The sequence below is a fragment of the Cherax quadricarinatus genome, chromosome 34, assembly GCF_038502225.1.
Source record: "Cherax quadricarinatus isolate ZL_2023a chromosome 34, ASM3850222v1, whole genome shotgun sequence".
Lineage (NCBI taxonomy): Eukaryota > Metazoa > Arthropoda > Malacostraca > Decapoda > Parastacidae > Cherax > Cherax quadricarinatus.
In genome coordinates, this window is record NC_091325.1 from 4,585,826 (window position 1) to 4,607,053 (window position 21,228).

General features: G+C 39.8%; 1 protein-coding gene across 1 annotated transcript in view; it reads left to right on the forward strand.

Annotated features, from left to right (window-relative positions):
* Positions 1-13,492, forward strand: part of LOC128693714 (obg-like ATPase 1) — an 87,816-nt gene extending 74,324 nt beyond the window's left edge. The window contains exons 9-11 of the mRNA XM_053783538.2: positions 8,110-8,206; positions 11,895-12,017; positions 13,290-13,492. Coding sequence (XP_053639513.1) covers positions 8,110-8,206; positions 11,895-12,017; positions 13,290-13,388 — 319 coding nt within the window. The 3' untranslated portion in view covers positions 13,389-13,492. The remainder of the gene's footprint in view (positions 1-8,109; positions 8,207-11,894; positions 12,018-13,289) is intronic.
* The last annotated feature ends 7,736 nt before the right edge of the window (positions 13,493-21,228 follow it).

Consider the following 21,228-nt stretch of genomic DNA (forward strand, 5'->3'; position numbering starts at 1 on the left):
CTTCAGGAACTCGATCTTAACACAGTCAAATACTGTACATATGGTACCAATCAAAGGAAACCAGATTGGCAATATCCCTAGAGTTTCTCACTACATACATAAATGGTAAAATAATAATTATCTTTATTCCTACCGGTACATGATAGAGCATATACAGACCATAGCTGACATCACTGATATACTACATAGAAAACCTTTTGTGATGCAGAGCATTTCCCGCAACTTAGGTTTTGTCCCCAGGATGCGACCCCAAAAGTAGGCTAATACCCACGTACCTACTTGCTGCTAGATGAACAGGGATAGCAGGTGTAAGGTGACTAACACCCAGGTACCTATTTTACTAAGTGAACAAGGACAGCAGGTGTATTAAGGAAACACATCCTAATGTTTCCACCAGTACTGGGGATCGAACCACGGACCTCGGTGTGTGAGCTGAATGCGCTGACAACCCAGCTGTGGGACACAGTAAGGAAATAAAGTTGGTTTCCAGAGATGTTAATTTCGCTCTCCTGTCAAGTTATGAAACACAAACCTTGGAGGAGAAAAAATCTACAATTGCTGTAGGTACTCCTTTGTGGGGGAGGCTTGAACATTAAGAAACAAAAACCCCTTTTACCTGGTTGTGGGACTGACCACCACCACCACCTGTGTTGTGGGACTGACCACCACTACCTGTGTTGTGGGACTGATCACCACCACCTGTGTTGTGGGACTGATCACCACTACCTGTGTTGTGGGACTGATCACCACTACCTGTGTTGTGGGACTGATCACCACTACCTGTGTTGTGGGACTGATCACCACTACCTGTGTTGTGGGACTGATCACCACCACCTGTGTTGTGGGACTGACCACCACTACCTGTGTTGTGGGACTGACCACCACCACCACCTGTGTTGTGGGACTGACCACCACCACCACCTGTGTTGTAGGACTGACCACCACCACCACCTGTGTTGTGGGACTGACCACCACCACCACCTGTGTTGTGGGACTGACCACCACCACCACCTGTGTTGTGGGACTGACCACCACCACCACCTGTGTTGTGGGACTGACCACCGCCACCACCTGTGTTGTGGGACTGACCACCACCACCTGTGTTGTGGGACTGACCACCACCACCTGTGTTGTGGGACTGACCACCACCACCTGTGTTGTGGGACTGACCACCACCACCTGTGTTGTGGGACTGACCACCACCACCTGTGTTGTGGGACTGACCACCACCACCTGTGTTGTGGGACTGACCACCACCACCTGTGTTGTGGGACTGACCACCACCACCACGTGTGTTGTGGGACTGACCACCACCACCACCTGTGTTGTGGGACTGACCACCACCACCACCTGTGTTGTGGGACTGACCACCACCACCACCTGTGTTGTGGGACTGACCACCACCACCACCTGTGTTGTGGGACTGACCACCACCACCACCTGTGTTGTGGGACTGACCACCACCACCACCTGTGTTGTGGGACTGACCACCACCACCACCTGTGTTGTGGGACTGACCACCACCACCACCTGTGTTGTGGGACTGACCACCACCACCACCTGTGTTGTGGGACTGACCACCACCACCACCTGTGTTGTGGGACTGACCACCACCACCACCTGTGTTGTGGGACTGACCACCACCACCACCTGTGTTGTGGGACTGACCACCACCACCACCTGTGTTGTGGGACTGACCACCACCACCACCTGTGTTGTGGGACTGACCACCACCACCACCTGTGTTGTGGGACTGACCACCACCACCACCTGTGTTGTGGGACTGACCACCACCACCACCTGTGTTGTGGGACTGACCACCACCACCTGTGTTGTGGGACTGACCACCACCACCTGTGTTGTGGGACTGACCACCACCATCACCTGAAAACATACCCCCACACAGATGAATGAGACACAAGTGCAACACTTGGTATCAATACAGAGAATAATTACTTTGGACGGTGGAAAACGTGATGTAGTAGTTTGAGGAGATCAGTCCCTCAGTCTTGACAGCTGTTCCTTCTTAGTGAATATGCTCACACATTCCTGGTCATGTAACTGTATTCATAAACATAAGAAAGAAGGAACACTGTAACAGGCCTACTGGCCTATGCTAGGCAGGTTCAATTCTCCCAACGGCTTAAGCCAATACCTTGACCTAGTGAGGTCAGACGCGTCACTTAAGGGAGGAGCACTGCATCCGACCTAGTAGCACAAGCTAGTCAGGTCCAACTCACACCCACCCACACCCACTCAGAATAATTTAAAGAAAGGGCTTGATTCTAGGTGAAATTCGAGGTTTTAAAAAGTCTACTGGGGAAGCAGCAGAGCTCTGGCAAAACACTAACATCAAACATCATAAAAAAAATCTTGGAAAGGCTGGCGAGACTCCAAATTGCAGATTTTATAGAAAGGGAATGATAGATACAACCCATGTCAGCATGGGGCTAAAGCAGGAAGATCATGCTTGCCACAACCCAAGTCAGCATGAGGTTAGAGCAGGAAGATCATGCTTGCCTCAACCCAAGTCAGCATGAGGTTAGAGCAGGAAGATCATGCTTGCTACAACCCAAGTCAGCATGAGGTTAGAGCAGGAAGATCATGCTTGCCACAACCCAAGTCAGCATGAGGTTAGAGCAGGAAGATCATGCTTGCCTCAACCCAAGTCAGCATGAGGTTAGAGCAGGAAGATCATGCTTGCTACAACCCAAGTCAGCATGAGGTTAGAGCAGGAAGATCATGCTTGCCACAACCCAAGTCAGCATGAGGTTAGAGCAGGAAGATCATGCTTGCCTCAACCCAAGTCAGCATGAGGTTAGAGCAGGAAGATCATGCTTGCTACAACCCAAGTCAGCATGAGGTTAGAGCAGGAAGATCATGCTTGCCACAACCCAAGTCAGCATGAGGTTAGAGCAGGAAGATCATGCTTGCCACAACCCAAGTCAGCATGAGGTTAGAGCAGGAAGATCATGCTTGCCACAACCCAAGTCAGCATGAGGTTAGAGCAGGAAGATCATGCTTGCCACAACCCAAGTCAGCATGAGGTTAGAGCAGGAAGATCATGCTTGCCACAACCCAAGTCAGCATGAGGTTAGAGCAGGAAGATCATGCTTGTGAAAACCCAAGTCAGCATGAGGTTAGAGCAGGAAGATCATGCTTGTGACAACCCAAGTCAGCATGAGGTTAGAGCAGGAAGATCATGCTTGCCACAACCCAAGTCAGCATGAGGTTAGAGCAGGAAGATCATGCTTGTGACAACTCAAGTCAGCATGAGGTTAGAGCAGGAAGATCATGCTTGCCACAACCCAAGTCAGCATGAGGTTAGAGCAGGAAGATCATGCTTGTCACAGATACTACTAGATCAGGGGTCCCCAAAAGCTGTATCCCTCACATGAAATTTTGAACTCACTTTTATGTAGGTTCCACACTGCAGTGTCAACAAAATCGTGCGGCCCTCATCACACATTTGATCATCAGATGTGGCCCACTTGTGTAGGAAGGTTGGGGGCCACTGTGCTAGATCATTACGACCGAGTTAGGGAGCTTTGAAACTCAAAACGCAGATGTGGCCTACACGAGGTTCGCTAAGGTATTGACAAATGCGATCATGGAGCGCCAGGTGTAACCGAAAGATTAGAAAAATAAACATTGATTTTTTTGACTAATAGAACACAAATAGTGGTAGTAAACGAAGCATAAACTAGCCTTAGCGAACTAAAACGTTCAGCACACCATTGCACGGTCTGGTGAATGTAGTTTCACTTCCTCGGAAAATGTATAGACAAAAACACTTGCTACAGCTTCCTGTCGTCCTTTGTAGACCATACTAAAATTAATATGGAAGTACCTGAGTAGACAACACGAAAAAAATGTCAACAAAAGTCTACCAGTGGGCAGTGGAAAATGATATTCATTGGGGTCAAATTTCAACTGCTCAGATATGGAAAAAATGAAGAAAGTAAAGGAGCATTAGAGGCAAAACACAGAGGGACCATCTGAGAACGAAAGAAACTTGTACAAGATTTGGGTATAATGCTAAATGACCTGTTATTTAGATAACACAATAAGGCAATTACCAAGAAGGCAAGAAAAATGACAGGGTGGATAATGAGATATTTTAAAACTAGAACTAATGCCAACGGTGACATTATTGAAATCACTTGCCCACTCTTCGTTTAGAATATTGTTTGTGTTGACAGTTTCTTTCAATGCAGGAGAGAAATGGTAGTGATCCTTCACTGCCCGCGTAGAGCCAATGAGGCATTTACGTTACTGGGAACACCTCGAAGTACTGGAAATGCACTCTCTGGAGTTAAGACGAGAGATGCCTGATAATGGAAGGTATTAGAGAGCTGAGTCCTAAATAGAGATAAGGGAGTGTATAACAGACCTAGTGAAAAGTAGGGGGTGCACAATAAAAGAACCCTATATCAACATCCGTGGGCCCAAACTGTTTAACCTATCAGATATGAAAAACATCCCTGGAACAAGTGTAAAGGCTTCCAAGAGGAAAGTGGTTCGTATATACAAAAGCATCTTTTTCTATATGCGAAAAAATCTGTACGATCTTGCCTGTTTACGTGGTCTGCCTGCCTAACTTACCTTTTTGTGGTGTGCCTCTAGCAAGTCACATAGCAGTAGTGTGGCGGCAGGAGCAGCAGTTACCCCCAGGGAGCTCGAGTGCACGAGGGTGGTAGTGGTACGCTACAAATTACCTCTGGGAGACACACATTGTGTCCCGGGGATCGATGGAGTAAATTGACACCCACCTGCCAATTACCAAACCCACTCTAATCACTGCAAGGCACGGCTAATTGCCTACACTGGCGGGCCGCTCATTATTACCGGACATTGTTTCTTTGGTGGAGGGTATTGTATCACGAGGAAGATTGTAGCCTCCTATATATGGAGTGCAAGCTACGATGGAGTTTGTCGGGGGAAGAGAATGGTTGTCTCTTAGTTGTCGGTGAGAGGGATCTATATCCAGCGACTGTTGCTGTGGGTCTCTTTCAGAGTTGTGCCGGTGAAGGACTCTTGATTCAAGGACTTGAAACTACTCGCCGCTTCCTGCTATTCCTCAGGCGCTATATGTGTCCGTAGAATATAGCGACTTACAATAAAAAAATAATAGTGGAATTTTCAAATTTCGATACATGAGTGAGTCACGCAAGTTATACTAGATGTTCTGTGGGTGATTTTCGTAGGTTAGGACTGTCGTGATATTATGTCAAGTTTCGTGTATTAAGGTTGTCTTGGCACTAGAACTGTAACAAATGACACACATGAAGTCTTGTGTTAAAGTGTGAAGTCAAAATAGATGGCACACTCATAAAATAGTGAAACAGACTATTTCGATGCTTAAAGCATAGCACTTTAAGATAATCTTGGACGAACACTTTGCAAATTTGAATTAAATTTAAAGCGGTACAAGGAACCTTAGCTCTGAGACTATTCTCGTTGCACTTTTTCCAGTTTCTTGACAGGATCAGGTGGGGGTTCCAAATAGTGTGTTGTGTTGAAAGACTCTGGGATTTGCTTGTCGCACATTTGCTACGGAGGTTATTCTGATTCTAAGCTCACCCCAAGGTCCTCCATAATTTCGCATTTGCTGGGGTTTAATTTCTATAACCAGTTTTAAACAAATCCGCAGCTTCTCTAGGTCCTTTTGTAACTCCTCTACTTTTGTGTATATGTATACGTTAGGCTTACTCCTCTTATACCAGAAACATTGAAGATCTTAGTACTGATCCAGGTTTTCACTTGCCCATTCTAACACCTCTTCATCTACAATCACACTGTTGCATTCCTTTTAGGCATGCCTTGGTCCATTGCAGTGCCTGTTATTCCTGCCTGCTCATCTAGCTTGTGTTCCCGTTTCTTACGAAGTACTGTATCAAAAGCCTTCTTATTGTCCAAAAATATGCAGTCCACCCATTTCTCTTCCTTGCTTTATTTCTGTTACTTTTTCGTAGAACTCAAGCAGATTTATGACAGGATATACCATCTCTAAACTGGGCTGGTTGTTATTTATGAACACTCTTTGTAGGTACTCCGCCACTCTTCCTGATTATCCTCTCCGTAACCTTACATACTATGCATGTCAGTGACATTGACTTGAAGTTTAAGTCTACTCCTTTGTCTCTTTTTTTTTAATATTGGAACTCCTGTATGAAGATTTTAGTTAGAGGTACACACTGCTCCTCCTCCCCCCCCCCCCTTTGCAGGACCCATGAAGAGAGATTTCCCCATTGCATTCGAGTTATCTAAGTCAGTAGTTTCTTCACCTCTTCTGCTGTGTGTATTGTGTCCTGTACTATAAATACCCTATCGTTTTTTACTCTTTGGTAATGTCCCTGTTTCCTCCGAGAAAACCTCCTCGAAGAGTTCCTGATCATTTCTCTTGAGCTCTCTTTCCTTCAGTCTTATTTACCTAGTTCTCTTCTGTTGTCGTCTGATGTGACTGCATTGACATTTGAGATGTTGCCTCTCTTCTTACCTGTGCATGTTCATTACTGACTTTTCTACTTGTTTCAAGACAAGAGAGTTTAGGTAAGACCCTTGTGAGGTGAGCGGAGAAGCGGGGATAGGGGAAGAATATATTGGTGAAAGGGAGGTTATAAGTGATAGAGATAGTACCAGGGCATGCTTGTTTCGCTATTTTCTGCTGTTCATTCTTTCCTGCATTTTTTCCATGCTCTTGCAGTTTAGCTTTGGCTTTATCCTGGATGAACTATATGCTCACTCTTCATACTGTTGCTTCTTCCGCTACTGGATGTGAATATCTCCTCTGCCTTCCGGCACTTTCCAGCTACAAACTCCATTTCACTTGTCTTTCCTTCCAATTCCCTTTCCCCACTGCACTGAGTTCAAACATTCTCTCATTCCTGTGTAGTCTTTTGTTTTGACATACGGTTTTTCCCTTCTTTCCCATGCTAAGTTTCTCTCCATGTTTGTTGCCATATGATATTCAGAACTATACTGTGTGATTGCTAGCACACAGGGACCACTCATAATCTATTTTAAACATATCAGATTTGCTTAGAGTGAATACTAGATCCAGTCTTGTTGGTTCATCCCCCTTCTCTCTTGGTGTGTCCCTGACATACTGGTACATAAAATTTCCCATCAACACCTCCGTCATCTTATTACCCCCAATATTTTCAATACCCATGAGAATTCAAGTTCTCCTAATCTGTTCCTTGTGATTTAAATCTGCCATGATTGCTTGCTTTTCATAGGTCATGGGGGCTATTATCGCCCCCTATGATGTGCACCATTATTTTGTTGTTATATTTTTGTCTTGGTCTCTTGCTGTTTAATGGTGAGTTGTGCATTACTGCTGTCACTACCTATAGTCTCCCAGTTTTGAATGTGCCTAAGTAGTCATTGACTTCTGTGTATTCCTCTCGCCTCCTCAAAACTCCATTGGATCCTGATTAGCAGTGATATCTGGGGACGCCCCTGCTATTAAATAATTCCATTCCTAACCTGTTTATACTGTTTGCATTTGTATACCACACTTTATTTCCTTTCTCTTACTTGGTTCCGATTAAAACCATACCCCCGGCCGGGATTGAACCCGCGGTCATAGTTGGATGAATCTTATTGTGGCTAGCTGGTCTAGTGGCTAACGCGACGGGCTGGAGTTTTGAGACTCTATGACCGCGGGTTCAATCCCGGCCGGGGGTATGGTTTGTTTGCAATCGTGTCATTACGATTTCTTGAGTTTGGTTCCGATTCTTGGTGTCCTGGTTTTCCTTGCCATTGTTCATGGGTAAGTAGTGGGGAAGGGGGAGGAGTTAGGTAATGGATAGATGGATGGATGTGTGTGTGTGTGTGTGTGTGTGTGTGTGTGTGTGTGTGTGTGTGTGTGTGTGTGTGTGTGTGTGTGGGTGTGTGTGTGGGTGTGTGGGGGTGGGTGTACACGTGGGTACACGTGTACTGCGCGTGTGTGCTGGTGCTTATGCAAATGTTGACATATCCTAATGTTAACTTTGATGTTTATTGTGTGTTGCTAAAGTTTGTGTTTTGGCTTTGACTTTGTGGGGATTGTTTTATTTTGATTCTGTTAATACTTGGTAATATGTTTGTGTTTGTGTTTTGCAGCGCCTTGGACAAGATCATCGTGCAGGGATACAAGGCCCTCCAGCTCATGTACTTCTTTACAGCCGGACCCGACGAATGTAAAGCATGGACCATACAGGTGACCTACCAGTTTTCTCTATCTCGCCAAAAATATTCTTTATCTTCTGTACTGTTGAATATGTATTATTCACATATAAAGTATTAACCATATAGTCATTGTATGGTTAATTCATATATGTAGTGTGTGTGTATGCATTTCCTCTTTTTTTTTTTAGTGGTGCAGTAGAAGAGAGCGACCCCTCATGTTGGCAGGTGCCAAGGTCTGCGAAGTTAACCACAATTTTTTTATAACAGTCTATAAAAAGCATCAGCAGTTCCGGTGACCAACGAAAGTTTTTTTTTTTTTTTTTTAACCCAACCATCAGCAGTCCTAGTGACAGATTTACCTCTTGTCCCCTCAAAACCAGAGCCAAATGCGAAAAATCATAATGAGCAACTGCCGATGAATAAACAAATGAATTTATGCAGAGCTTGAATGCAAGACCTTGGTTCAGATCCCCTTTCATTTCTCTGTTAGTGAAGAGTCATTCATTACCACTATAGTTTATAGACTATTTCGCTTTTTAAGTGGTGTGAAAATAGACGTACAATGAAAGGTGTGGTATAACAGCATTTACAGGTGGTGGTGGCTGGTGCAACCATATCACAGAAGTAATGGCTACACAGTAATATTATCCTATTGTAATCTGTCAGGCAACACATGTGGACCAGAGTTCAAGATACTGCTGTGTGTGTGTGTGTGTGTGTGTACTCACCTAGTTAGTACTCACCTGTGTGTGTGTGTATATATATATATATATATATATATATATATATATATATATATATATATATATAGATATAGATATATATATGAGCGAGTGGGTGAAATGTTATCAACAAATTTTGTTGAAAATAAGAAAGTTTTGGAGTGAGATTAACAAGTTAAGGAAGCCTAGAGAAATGGATTTGTCAGTTAAAAATAGGAGAGGAGAGTTATTAAATGGAGAGTTAGAGGTATTGGGAAGATGGAGGGAATATTTTGAGGAATTGTTAAATGTTGATGAAGATAGGGAAGCTGTGATTTCGTGTATAAGGCAAGGAGGAATAACATCTTGTAGGAGTGAGGAAGAGCCAGTTGTGAGTGTGGGGGAAGTTCGTGAGGCAGTAGGTAAAATGAAAGGGGGTAAGGCAGCCGGGATTGATGGGATAAAGATAGAAATGTTAAAAGCAGGTGGGGATATAGTTTTGGAGTGGTTGGTGCAATTATTTAATAAATGCATGGAAGAGGGTAAGGTACCTAGGGATTGGCAGAGAGCATACATAGTTCCTTTGTATAAAGGCAAAGGGAACAAAAGAGAGTGCAAAAATTATAGGGGGGTAAATCTGTTGAGTATACCTGGTCAAGTGTATGGTAGAATTATTATTGAAAGAATTAAGAGTAAGACGGAGAATAGGATAGCAGATGAACAAGGAGGCTTTAGGAAAGGTAGGGGGTGTGTGGACCAGGTGTTTACAGTGAAACATATAAGTGAACAGTATTTAGATAAGGCAAAGAGGTCTTTGTGGCATTTATGGATTTGGAAAAGGCGTATGACAGGGTGGATAGGGGGGCAATGTGGCAGATGTTGCAGGTGTATGGTGTAGGAGGTAGGTTACTGAAAGCAGTGAAGAGTTTTTACGAGGATAATGAGGCTCAAGTTAGAGTATGTAGGAAAGAGGGAAATTATTTCCCAGTAAAAGTAGGCCTTAGACAAGGATGTGTGAAGTCACCGTGGTTGTTTAATATATTTATAGATGGGGTTGTAAGAGAAGTAAATGCGAGGGTCTTGGCAAGCGGCGTGGAGTTAAAAGATAAAGAATCACACATAAAGTGGGAGTTGTCACAGTTGCTCTTTGCTGATGACACTGTGCTCGTGGGAGATTCTGAAGAGAAGTTGCAGAGATTGGTGGATGAATTTGGTAGGGTGTGCAAAAGAAGAAAATTAAAAGTGAATACAGGAAAGAGTAAGGTTATGAGGATAACAAAAAGATTAGGTGATGAAAGATTGGATATCAGATTGGAGGGAGAGAGTGTGGGGGAGGTGAATGTATTCAGATATTTGGGAGTGGACGTGTCAGCGGATGGGTCTATGAAAGATGAGGTGAATCGTAGAATTGATGAGGGGAAAAGGGTGAGCGGTGCACTGAGGAGTCTTTGGAGACAAAGAACTTTGTCCTTGGAGGCAAAGAGGGGAATGTATGAGAGTATAGTTTTACCAACGCTCTTATATGGGTGTGAAGCATGGGTGATGAATGTTGCAGTGAGGAGAAGGCTGGAGGCAGTGGAGATGTCATGTCTGAGGGCAATGTGTGGTGTGAATATAATGCAGAGAATTCGTAGTATGGAAGTTAGGAGGAGGTGCGGGATTCCCAAAACTGTTGTCCAGAGGGCTGAAGAAGGGTTGTTGAGGTGGTTCAAACATGTAGAGAGAATGGAGCGAAACAGAGTGACTTCAAGAGTGTATCAGTCTGTAGTGGAAGGAAGGTGGGGTAGGGGTCGGCCTAGGAAAGGTTGGAGGGAGGGGGTAAAGGAGGTTTTGTGTGCGAGGGGCTTGGACTTCCAGCAGGCATGCGTGAGCGTGTTTGATAGGAGTGGAGACAAATGGTTTGTAATACTTGACGTGCTGTTGGAGTGTGAGCAAAGTAACATTTACGAAGGGGTTCAGGGAAACCGGCAGGTCGGACTTGAGTCCTGGAGATGGGAAGTACAGTGCCTGCACTCTGAAGGAGGGGTGTTAATGTTGCAGTTTAAAAACTGTAGTGTAAAGCACCCTTCTGGCAAGACAGTGATGGAGTGAATGATGGTGAAAGTTTTTCTTCTTCGGGCCACCCTGCCTTGGTGGGAATCGGCCAGTGTGGTAATAAAATATATATATATATATATATATATATATATATATATATATATATATATATATATATATATATATATATATATATATATATGCATGTATATATATGCATGTATATATATATATATATATATATATATATATATATATATATATATATATATATATATATATATATATATATATATATATATATATATATATATATATATATATATATATATGCAATAAGATCACAGTAAACAGGTGATTTCAGAATATGTAAAACAACCACTCTGAAAGAATAGAGAAATTCCAAGCGCTTTCGTGACTACTCACATTACCTGGATACCTGGAGGTTATTCCGGGGATCAACGCCCCCGCGGCCCGGTCCATGACCAGGCCTCCCGATGGATCAGGGCCTGATCAACTAGGCTGTTACTGCTGGCCGCACGCAGTCCGACGTACGAGCCACAGCCCGGCTGATCCGGCACTGACTTTAGGTATCTGTCCAGCTCTCTCATTATCAAGGAATTATGAAAGTAAAGCATCCAAGGAAGCTATATAAGGGGTCTTGCCAGTACCTCACTATCAGATCAGGTGTTTAACCGTTGTGGGATCTGATAGTGAGGTACTGGCCAGACCCCTTATATAGCTTCCTTGGATGCTTTACTTTCATAGTTCCTTGATAATGTGAGTAGTCACGAAAGCACTTTGAATTTCTCTATTCTTTCAGAGTGGTTGTTTTGCATATATATATATATATATATATATATATATATATATATATATATATATATATATATATATATATATATATATATATATATATATATATATATATATATATTACAAGCAGTACTTGCTTGTAAATTTATATCTCACATCCTACAGAAAGGTACCAAAGCGCCCCAGGCAGCCGGTAAGATCCACACCGATTTTGAGAAAGGTTTTGTTATGGCAGAAGTTATGAAATTCGACGACTTCAAAGAGGAAGGTTCTGAAGCAGCCTGCAAGGCAAGTCTCGTTGAGTCACCCATGACAGTTGTGCCGTATGAAACCGTGTTCTCTCTTGTACGTTTTCTTCACTCAGGCTGGCATGTTAGGGTAAACATTTGTAACTTTATTTAGCCCTCATAATTTGCAACTTCCACTGATTTTAGTAAGTTTATTTAGGTACAGGTCCTCATAAATACAGTTATCATATATAGTAACATGTGTATAAATTACTTACGGTAACCCCAAAAAAAGTCAAAGTGTCTTATTTGCTTTATAAATTATAAAAAATTCAACCTTTATTTAACACCATAATGGAAATAAATCACTTTATCTGACTTTCTTGGGTTATCCTTGGTTCTTTACACACATGCTGCTATGTATGATAATCATTGTAACTGTGTATGCCTAAATAAACTTACTTATAATGCCAGTGATATTAATAAAAATCAGTCAACACAAAAATTAACATATCGTATAAAAAAAATGGTATGAATACAGTATTTTAATTAAAAAAAAAAATCACCATCCTTCCTTTTTACAGTTTCATTCATTGGGTATTCCTTGGCTCTATTCCTAAGTGTTTTTTTTATGCTAAGACTGACCTTGACATGATCAGGTAATCTACTTCATTCCTTTATTGTTGTGTAATAGTTGTTTGAGGTCTGGCCACTTTCTGTGGGTGCTACAAAATTGTGTTCACTTGCCCTAGTACCATACTGGCTTTGATTTCTAACCTCTACAAAATTTGCAGCAAGATATTTATCACACTGGTTGCTAGCAGTTTTGTGCACCTAGTTTGGTTTGACCTGCTTTACTCAGCCACTTTCAGCATTTCTAGTTTTTGTCCTGTCTAATTTTGCATTTGTAGTTTTTTTTAGTTTGTGTTAAGTCAGATTACCAAGAAGAACAAAAATAGTCTACATGGTATTTTATAATAGATGCAAGTGCTTGAATGCCTGAACAGGTAGGCACCACACCTGTCTACAATTTATACCTGACATTTGCTTGTACATTTTTCACTATCATTTCACCTAACACATACACGGATCAAAGAATATTCTTAGGTATTGCACTGTAATTACTGTCGAGATGGGTTTCTCGTTACATATTTATTTTTTATTTTAGTTTTTTAACACGCTCCAGGACTTGAGTCCAGCAAACTGGTTTCCCACAAATCCCTTCACAAAATATTACTCTGCTCACACTCCAACAGCTCATTTAAATAACAATAGATAATGAGAAATACTCTTATATCAAAATTGAAAGTAACAACCCATTTTTTTTTTTCAGGCTGCTGGAAAATACCACCAACGAGGCCGCAACTATATAGTAGAAGATGGCGACATTATATTCTTCAAATTCAATACTGGTGGCCTCAAGAAGAAATGAGATAGAGCATTGCTAGTGCTTCTGGTGGTATTTTATGTCCAAATGGTTGCAGTGTTTATTTGCACACATTTGTGATCTCCCAAGTAAACTCTTCTTCAGCATAACTTGTCAGTCTTTCATTATCCACATCCCCTTGAAATTTCATTACACTTCTCAAAATCTTTTTGAGTTGAATTACCTATAAACAACTTGTTCATTTTTATCACAAATTGTAAAAAATATCTAGTAATGAATAAGTTGAAATTTGTATAACTTTTGTGGTATTTTTTTTATAATACTCCCCTTCCTCTAGCATTTTTCTTATTTTTAAGTGGTTTCTGACATGATCTCTGTGGCACCCCCACTCATTACTCTCTCATACAGATATATCTCACAGTTAATCTCTGCCTTCTGGTAATCCCTGACCCTCTTGAGCTCTGCCTTTTAACTCTGTTTGTTCCTCTAATTTCTGGATTTATCTCTGAATATGTTTACAAGAGTGCACACATTTAGTCAAGTGTACAAATACACATTGAAACATTTTAGTGGGTGAACTGTTTTAAGTTACTTTTATGAGGAAGGGTAATAAATGTCCTATTAATTTATTTTAATATTTTTGTAACAGACTATATTAAACTGACAGGATTAAAAATATGGATATGTAATGGTCACCAGAACATTAGCAATCTCTGACGTATATTAACTGTTGTATACAATAAAACCTCTATATAACAGACACATTGGAGGAGCAGGCAGCTGGTAATGGCAGCTGTAGTGGAGAGAGAAAAAATTGCCAGGTCATGATTTTAAAAATAATGGACAGTTTTATAACCAACAGACTTCATCCATTGTTTTCAGATCAACTGACCTAGTGGATATTGTTCCATATTTCCAGTCTCTTGTATGGAGGTCTGTTATATGAAGAGTTTGCTGTATATACAGTACATGTATGGAAAATGTGTGTGTTTGTATATGGCTGTGTGTGTGTGTGTGTGTGTGTGTGTGTGTGTGTGTGTGTATGTATGTGTATGTGCAGTCTTGTGTGTTCTGATTTGTATAGTCCAATTGAGCACACTTAAAACAGACATTTCATAGCTAGAAGCTTTTCAGAACTTTCAGTGCTTGCACCAAAATGTTTACAGTATGCATTAAGAAAAAAAAAACTCACCAGTGCCTGTAATAGTTTGTTCTCCTCATAACATGTATGCATGCAATACACTAAACACACTGGGGTTGGCTAAGTGTGGACCTGTGTGTTATATGCTGGAGTTGATGCTGATCAGAATATTCAAGTTGCAGAAATAGCATGTTTTGCTGTCAATTATAACATTAGGCTGAAAATTCTGTATTTGCTCTTCTATTTTGATACATGGGGTGTAAATGATTTAGGCATCATCTGGGAAAACTCATTAGATCTACACATGTAAAGGACTAATTTTGACTAATTTTATGACTTTTTAACATATTATGCCTTGCATACCATTAATGTGATGTTGCAGCTGACTAACCTTATGTCTCCTTAATTAAAAAGTATATTACTCGGCCAACTACATTAATATTGTTTTAATTTTGCAAGTTATTCAAGTTTTACAATACAGGAATGCTTTTAATATAAGTCTTATTTTTTGTCTTTTGGTTTATTTCCTATTTTTCTTATTAGGTGAATAGTATCCCTATTCTCTGTCCGTGTGATTTCTGCACTAGAGTGAGATCTGCTCTCCTGTGAATTCTCAGTTTAACAGACTAGCAGGGAAGAGTAAGTGGCAATTGTAGTGGAGAGAGGGGTGGTTATGTTATTCGGACTGTATCAATAACGGGCAAATCTGTAACCAACAAACTTCATCCGTTGTGTCAAGATCAGTTGACCCAGTGAGTTTTACTCTATTTCCAAAGTCTGTTAAATTTAGGGCTTTCTGTATTACTGCTTAAAGCAAATCTTTCGTATATTTCCTATAATTTCCTGCTCTTTTACTCCCTCTGTACTTTTAATTGCATTTTATATCTAAGTTTTATGCTGCATCTCATATTTATAGTTTTTAATTTTATCTTACATTTTATCTCTAATTTTTAACCTGTGTTATCCATTATTTTATTTTTTGTCAGTTTCCTACTACTACAATAGATTAATTGATCAAGAAGTCTGGCTCAAAAGTCCTCTTGAAACCTGTCACAGGCATGTGACGGGTAACAATTATGACTCATTAAGCTTTATGATGCAACTTTGTCCTGGACCTCCGATGTGACCTGGACTGCTTGATCAAGCTGGTCTGCATCTCTACCTTCTTGCTTGAAGTCAAGGCTCTCTTTTCTGGTAGACAGTTAAAGTAAATGTTCAGAGTACACTTATGTAATGCACCACGATTCATGTATTGTATATAAATGCTTGTCACCATCCAACATTTTGACTTGGCCCGTTCCTCATATCTGCAGTCCTTAATTTTATGTTGTGTAGTATCTGCACATTATTATATGCACAGTATATTCTACCTATTCTTTGCATATAGTATATACACAGTATATTCTACCATTTCCAGTCTATTTTTTTTTTTTTTGTTACTGGAAAGGGATTTTTTTATTTTTAATTTCATTGTGGTATTTGATATTATAATAAAAAATCTTCCTCTGTTCCACCCACAGCAGACACTGGGCTGGAATTTTTTTTTCCTTTTTCTTTACAACATAATAAAAGTAGCTTGACATGTAGTATTTCAATGAAATTTGATGTAAACAACAGGCTAAGACAATGCATTATGGGTTTAAAATTTAGAGTATACAGTACAGTAGATTCCCAAGTTACGCTGTTAGGCGAATATTCAGTACGGAACCTATTATCCCATAAAGAACAATGTAAAATGGATTAACCTTTTACTTGACAGGCCAGTATATTTATTGGCCTGCTAAAGGAGGCCAATAAGTACAGTAGCCTGCCCAGTAAAGGGTTGGTTTGCGAGCTCTAATTTTCCGTATCTAATTTCAGTTAATTTTTTGACCCAAGCTTTTTTTACCTTCAATATACTTTTTCAAATGCATGATATATATACAGCATATAAATAACACAAAACCCCTCAAAGGTGGTGCCTTTATGTTGGTGAGAGGGCTCATGATCGAAGGCATGAACTTGTTCTCCCCTTTTTTGGATTGAACCTGAATGCCCTCCATTTTTCCTAAATGCTATATAACCCCTATGGGTTTTGCACTTCCCCAAAAGTATAATAATGCATTATTGATAAAGCAAAAATATAAATATTTAACCACATTCTGCACAGTACCTATCTTGAATGCTGATCGTAGCTTGCTCACCAAAAGAGATTCACAATCTATATTTACAAGAGGAACCTTGTGATGATATTTCGGTCAGTCCAGGATCACTGTCTAGTCACAGATGTGAATCATTTGGAAAGTGTTCCAACCATGGTATTGTGACACTATTATTCACTGGAAGGAGTGTTTCTTGCTTATTCTAGACAAGAATAAACCATCATGAGTAGTTCCACTGCTGGAAGCAAGAGTCAAAATGCCACTGTAGAAAGTGTGAAATGCTGTAACTTGAAATATTGTAAGTCAGGGCTCTACTGTATTGTATTTTTTTTTTTTCATGGAAGGCTTGCTCTGGATACCAAAATCAACAATTCATAATGCTTTCAATCCTTAAAAGAATTAAGAGGAAACTAATTTATCTTATTCATTAAATTTAAAATTGTATTTTAACATGACTATTTTACTGGTGGGTGGCAATTATGTATCTGCAAAGTATAAAATAAAGAAAGGTCCCTCACTGTTCTCCGTGTCTACCATCACCCACGCACATCTGTAATTGCCACAATGGAAGTGGACCCCATACACAGATTCAAATATTAGTCCATATGACAAGGTGTTTTCATATCAATAGGTCAAGAGTTAAGAGGCAGGTCCAAGTACCAGATCTCACCCTCTCCAAACTCATACATAATTATAAGGAGGTGCTACCCCAACACGAGAAAACACTTCCCCGACACAATGAGACATGCTTCCCAGTGTGTGAATAAGTCTGGGGAAAGGGAGGGAGAGTCGAGTGTGTTCAGGATTTGGCATTTACCGATGCACCTCATTGTACAATGGTTCGACTTACAATATTTCAAATTTACGATGGCATAAAACTTTTTTTTTTTTTTTTTTTTTTACTGTACATTTATTGATAGGATAAACTTGTATTCATTTATTTACTGTTCCATACTGTTTAGTTACAGTAATTATTTGTTTATTTACTTATTCAGTGACAGTAGTTATTTATTTATCGTTCATATTCAACTTACAATATTTTCAACTTATTATAGGTTCATTGGAACATAACCCCATTGTAAGCAGAGGAGCACCTGTCCTGTACTGGAGGAATAATTGCAGAGGAGATTAGGCATTAATGATAGTGGATAGCATGTTTATTGGACAGACAACATATCACTCTTAAGGTTCGCTCTGCACAGTCTTGTTACCACATTTCTTGGCAAGTCTTGGCATCCAGTCAGCCATTTACTGTAAGTGAATGATTGTTGAGAGTTTTATTCTAGAACTTTTTTTAATTTTAGTATTGAATTTTTACCTATGTTTTCCTGGTGTCATTAGTAATTTTTGTCTCGTATACAGTATACAGTGGACCCTCGACCAACGATATTAATCCATTCCAGAGAGCTTGTCGTTAGTTGAATTAATTTTCCCCATAAGAAATTATGGAAATCCAATTAATCTGTTCCAGACACTTAAAAGTATGAAAAAAAAAAAATTCACATGAGATATACATTTTCCTACACATAAAAAGGATACATGCACAATAAATACTGTACTGTACTAAATGAAGAATAAATGACACTTTACCTTTATTGAAGATGTAGGGATGAGATGGGAGGAGGGGAGATGGAGGTGTATTAATTTGGGAACACCTTGAGAGTTACTGGACCTCTGTCACACCAAAAATCTGTCCATTGAGCTCTTCCAGAACAGGCCTGGTTCGTCACAATTGAACACTTGTTGGGGTTGGGATTTTTCAGCTTTGCCATGCCTTATTACACTGTGTATGCCACTACGATTCTTAAATCTCAAACTAACCTTTGCTGGCCTTATATTCACCAATATGAGCACTAGTTCCAGGCATTTTTTTGTGTTCACCTGGATGTTAGTCGATTGGTGTGGGTCGCATCCTGGGGGACAAGATTAAGGACCCCAATGGAAATAAGTTACAGTCCTCGATGACACACTGATTTTCTTGGGTTATCCTGGGTGGCAAACCCTCTGGAGTTAATTGTTTCTCGGTAACTGTTTCTCGTTCAGCCACACCAACAACACACACTCCACATCTTCAAGTAGTACAGCTGACCATGGTACAACAGCAGCTGACCATGGTACAGCAGCAGCTGACTGTGGTACAGCAGCAGCTGACTGTGGTACAGCAGCAGCTGACCGTGGTACAATAGTATTTCTCACCCTTTTTGCCACAGGGTTGGCACTCGAAGCTTTCTTTGGGCCCATGGTAGCTTATTTAGCAGTTACAAGCATTAAAAACAATGGAATACAAAATGTATCTAATGTATGCATGGAACTGTCCGCCCTGGCGCTCAGGCTGGACGGACAGGTTTCGAGACAAATCATGTTGATCGAGTTTTTCATCGTTGGTCGGGCCAAAAATTTTACGCTCAAACACTTCATTAGTCGAATTTATTGTTAGACGATGCCTTCGTTGGTCGGGGGTCCACTGTATTTGCACCAACATGCCGTATTTGATATTTTTTAATATTAGCTTTTTTTTTTTTTTTTTTTTTTTTTTTTTGCATTTTGTAATTTCATTATTTTTCATTTCATATACTATTGGTGTCAAATGTATGACTTCACTTTCATTTTCAGATTTTCATCACTTTTGTGGGTAAATTATTTGGTAATGAATGTCAATAATGTTTTAATATTTTTATAATATTTTCTTGTCTTCCACGAGTTACAACATGGTATGAGAGTTCCAAAAAGGCCATCAGTCTTTATTAAACAGTTCTTATTGCTAAATGTATTGTCTAACATGTCCACCTCCTCTAGCTTTAAGTGCCTTTACAATCTCACTACAGTAAACCCTCTATGTAATGGACTTCATTAGACAAAATCTGCTAAGTAAATTGCAGGATAAATTGAGGGTGTACTGTATATTATTATTACAATCCATTTTACTATAAAAAAGGAATTCAGTGTTATCACATGTCATATATATGAAAAATATGGTTTAAGATACGTGCAGTGTTATGATACTTTGAGAAAACATTTCATCACAAATGACTTTTGCAGTCCTCAATAAAAAATCACAATGTTACTCATGTAATTTATATTAGTGCATTCCCTATGGTTAAAATTAACCCTTTCAGGGTCCGTGCCATAGATCTATGGCTTTACGTTGAGGGTCCAAACCGTAGATCTATGCCATGAGCTCAGCTCACTCTGATAAGCTGTGAGTGGTAAATTTGGGCCTAGATATGAGAGAATACATCTGTGTGGTATGTATGCACCAGATAAAACAAATCCTGCAGCACAAAGTGCATAACGAGAGAAAAAAACAGACCGTAATTTTCGATTAAAACAGCGACTGTGCAGTGTTTTTTCATATGTTTTTTATGCTTGTATTTGTGATTTCTTGGTCTCATTTGATAGAATGGAAGATATATTACAGAAATAGAGATGATTTTGATTGGTTTTAGTACTGGAAATGGCTTGAAACTGAGCTCAAAGTAGCGGAAATGTTAAATTTTTGCCGATGTTCAAGAGTAAACAAATGACCTCACACATCTAATACACGCCAGCTGGTGGGTCTAATATACGTTCACAAATGTGGTGCTATTATTTATACAATTATTACAATATTGCATAACAATAAATCTTCTATTTTTTGGTTTGAATAAAAATTCATTATGTGAATAAAAAATCAAAATGGAATTCATTTGTAAAGCCTGAAAACTTAAATAATGAACAGAGGAAATGTTAGTTTAGTGCCAGAAATGCCTGCATTGTTTATTCTGGACCCTATTTTGAAATTGGAATATTTTGAACTTTGCACTAAATTGGCCAAATTACCAGTTTCCAATCACTTTATTTTGTAGTTGAAACAGTTGACTTGGCAATTTCTTGTGCTCAATCGATAGAATAGAAGTAATACTGGTGAAATAGCTAAGAATTTGGTCGACTGGAGTAATGTAATTGGCCTAAAATGGGAGTCAAAGTTGGCAAAATCGCCGATGCGTAAACATTGCTGACACATCAAAATTTGCGGGAGCATAATTTCGTCAATTTTCTATCAAATTTTGTACTTTGTGTTTTATTACCTTCAGAAAAAAATTCTCTATCATTTCATAAGAAAAAATAAGAAAATTAGATTTTGAATATTCTTGGACACTAGTCCACACTTTGAAATTTGGCCTCTAGACCCTGAAAGGGGTAAATGGTATACAGTAGTACCTTGGTACTCGAACAGCTCCCAACTCAAACAACTTGGTATTTGAACACTTTGTCTGGTAAAAAAAAAATTGCTCGGTAGTCAACCGTTTGCTCAGCACTCGACCAAACAAACAAACAACCTGCCAGAACTTCGCTGTAAACTATTTCATGTTTCTCCTCATTTTTGGTGTTTTTTATATTTGTTTAAATAAGTTACCATGGGGTCTAAGAAGATTAGTGATAACAGCCAACCATATGGAATAATTTACATTATTAATTAAGGAATAATTTACATTATTCCTTATGGGAAAAATTTGTTCAGTACTCAAACAGATCGGCACTCAAACAGCCTTTTGGAGCAAATCAAGTTCGAGTACCAGGGTACTATTGTACAGCCTCTCCTCACTTACCGACGTACCTGTTT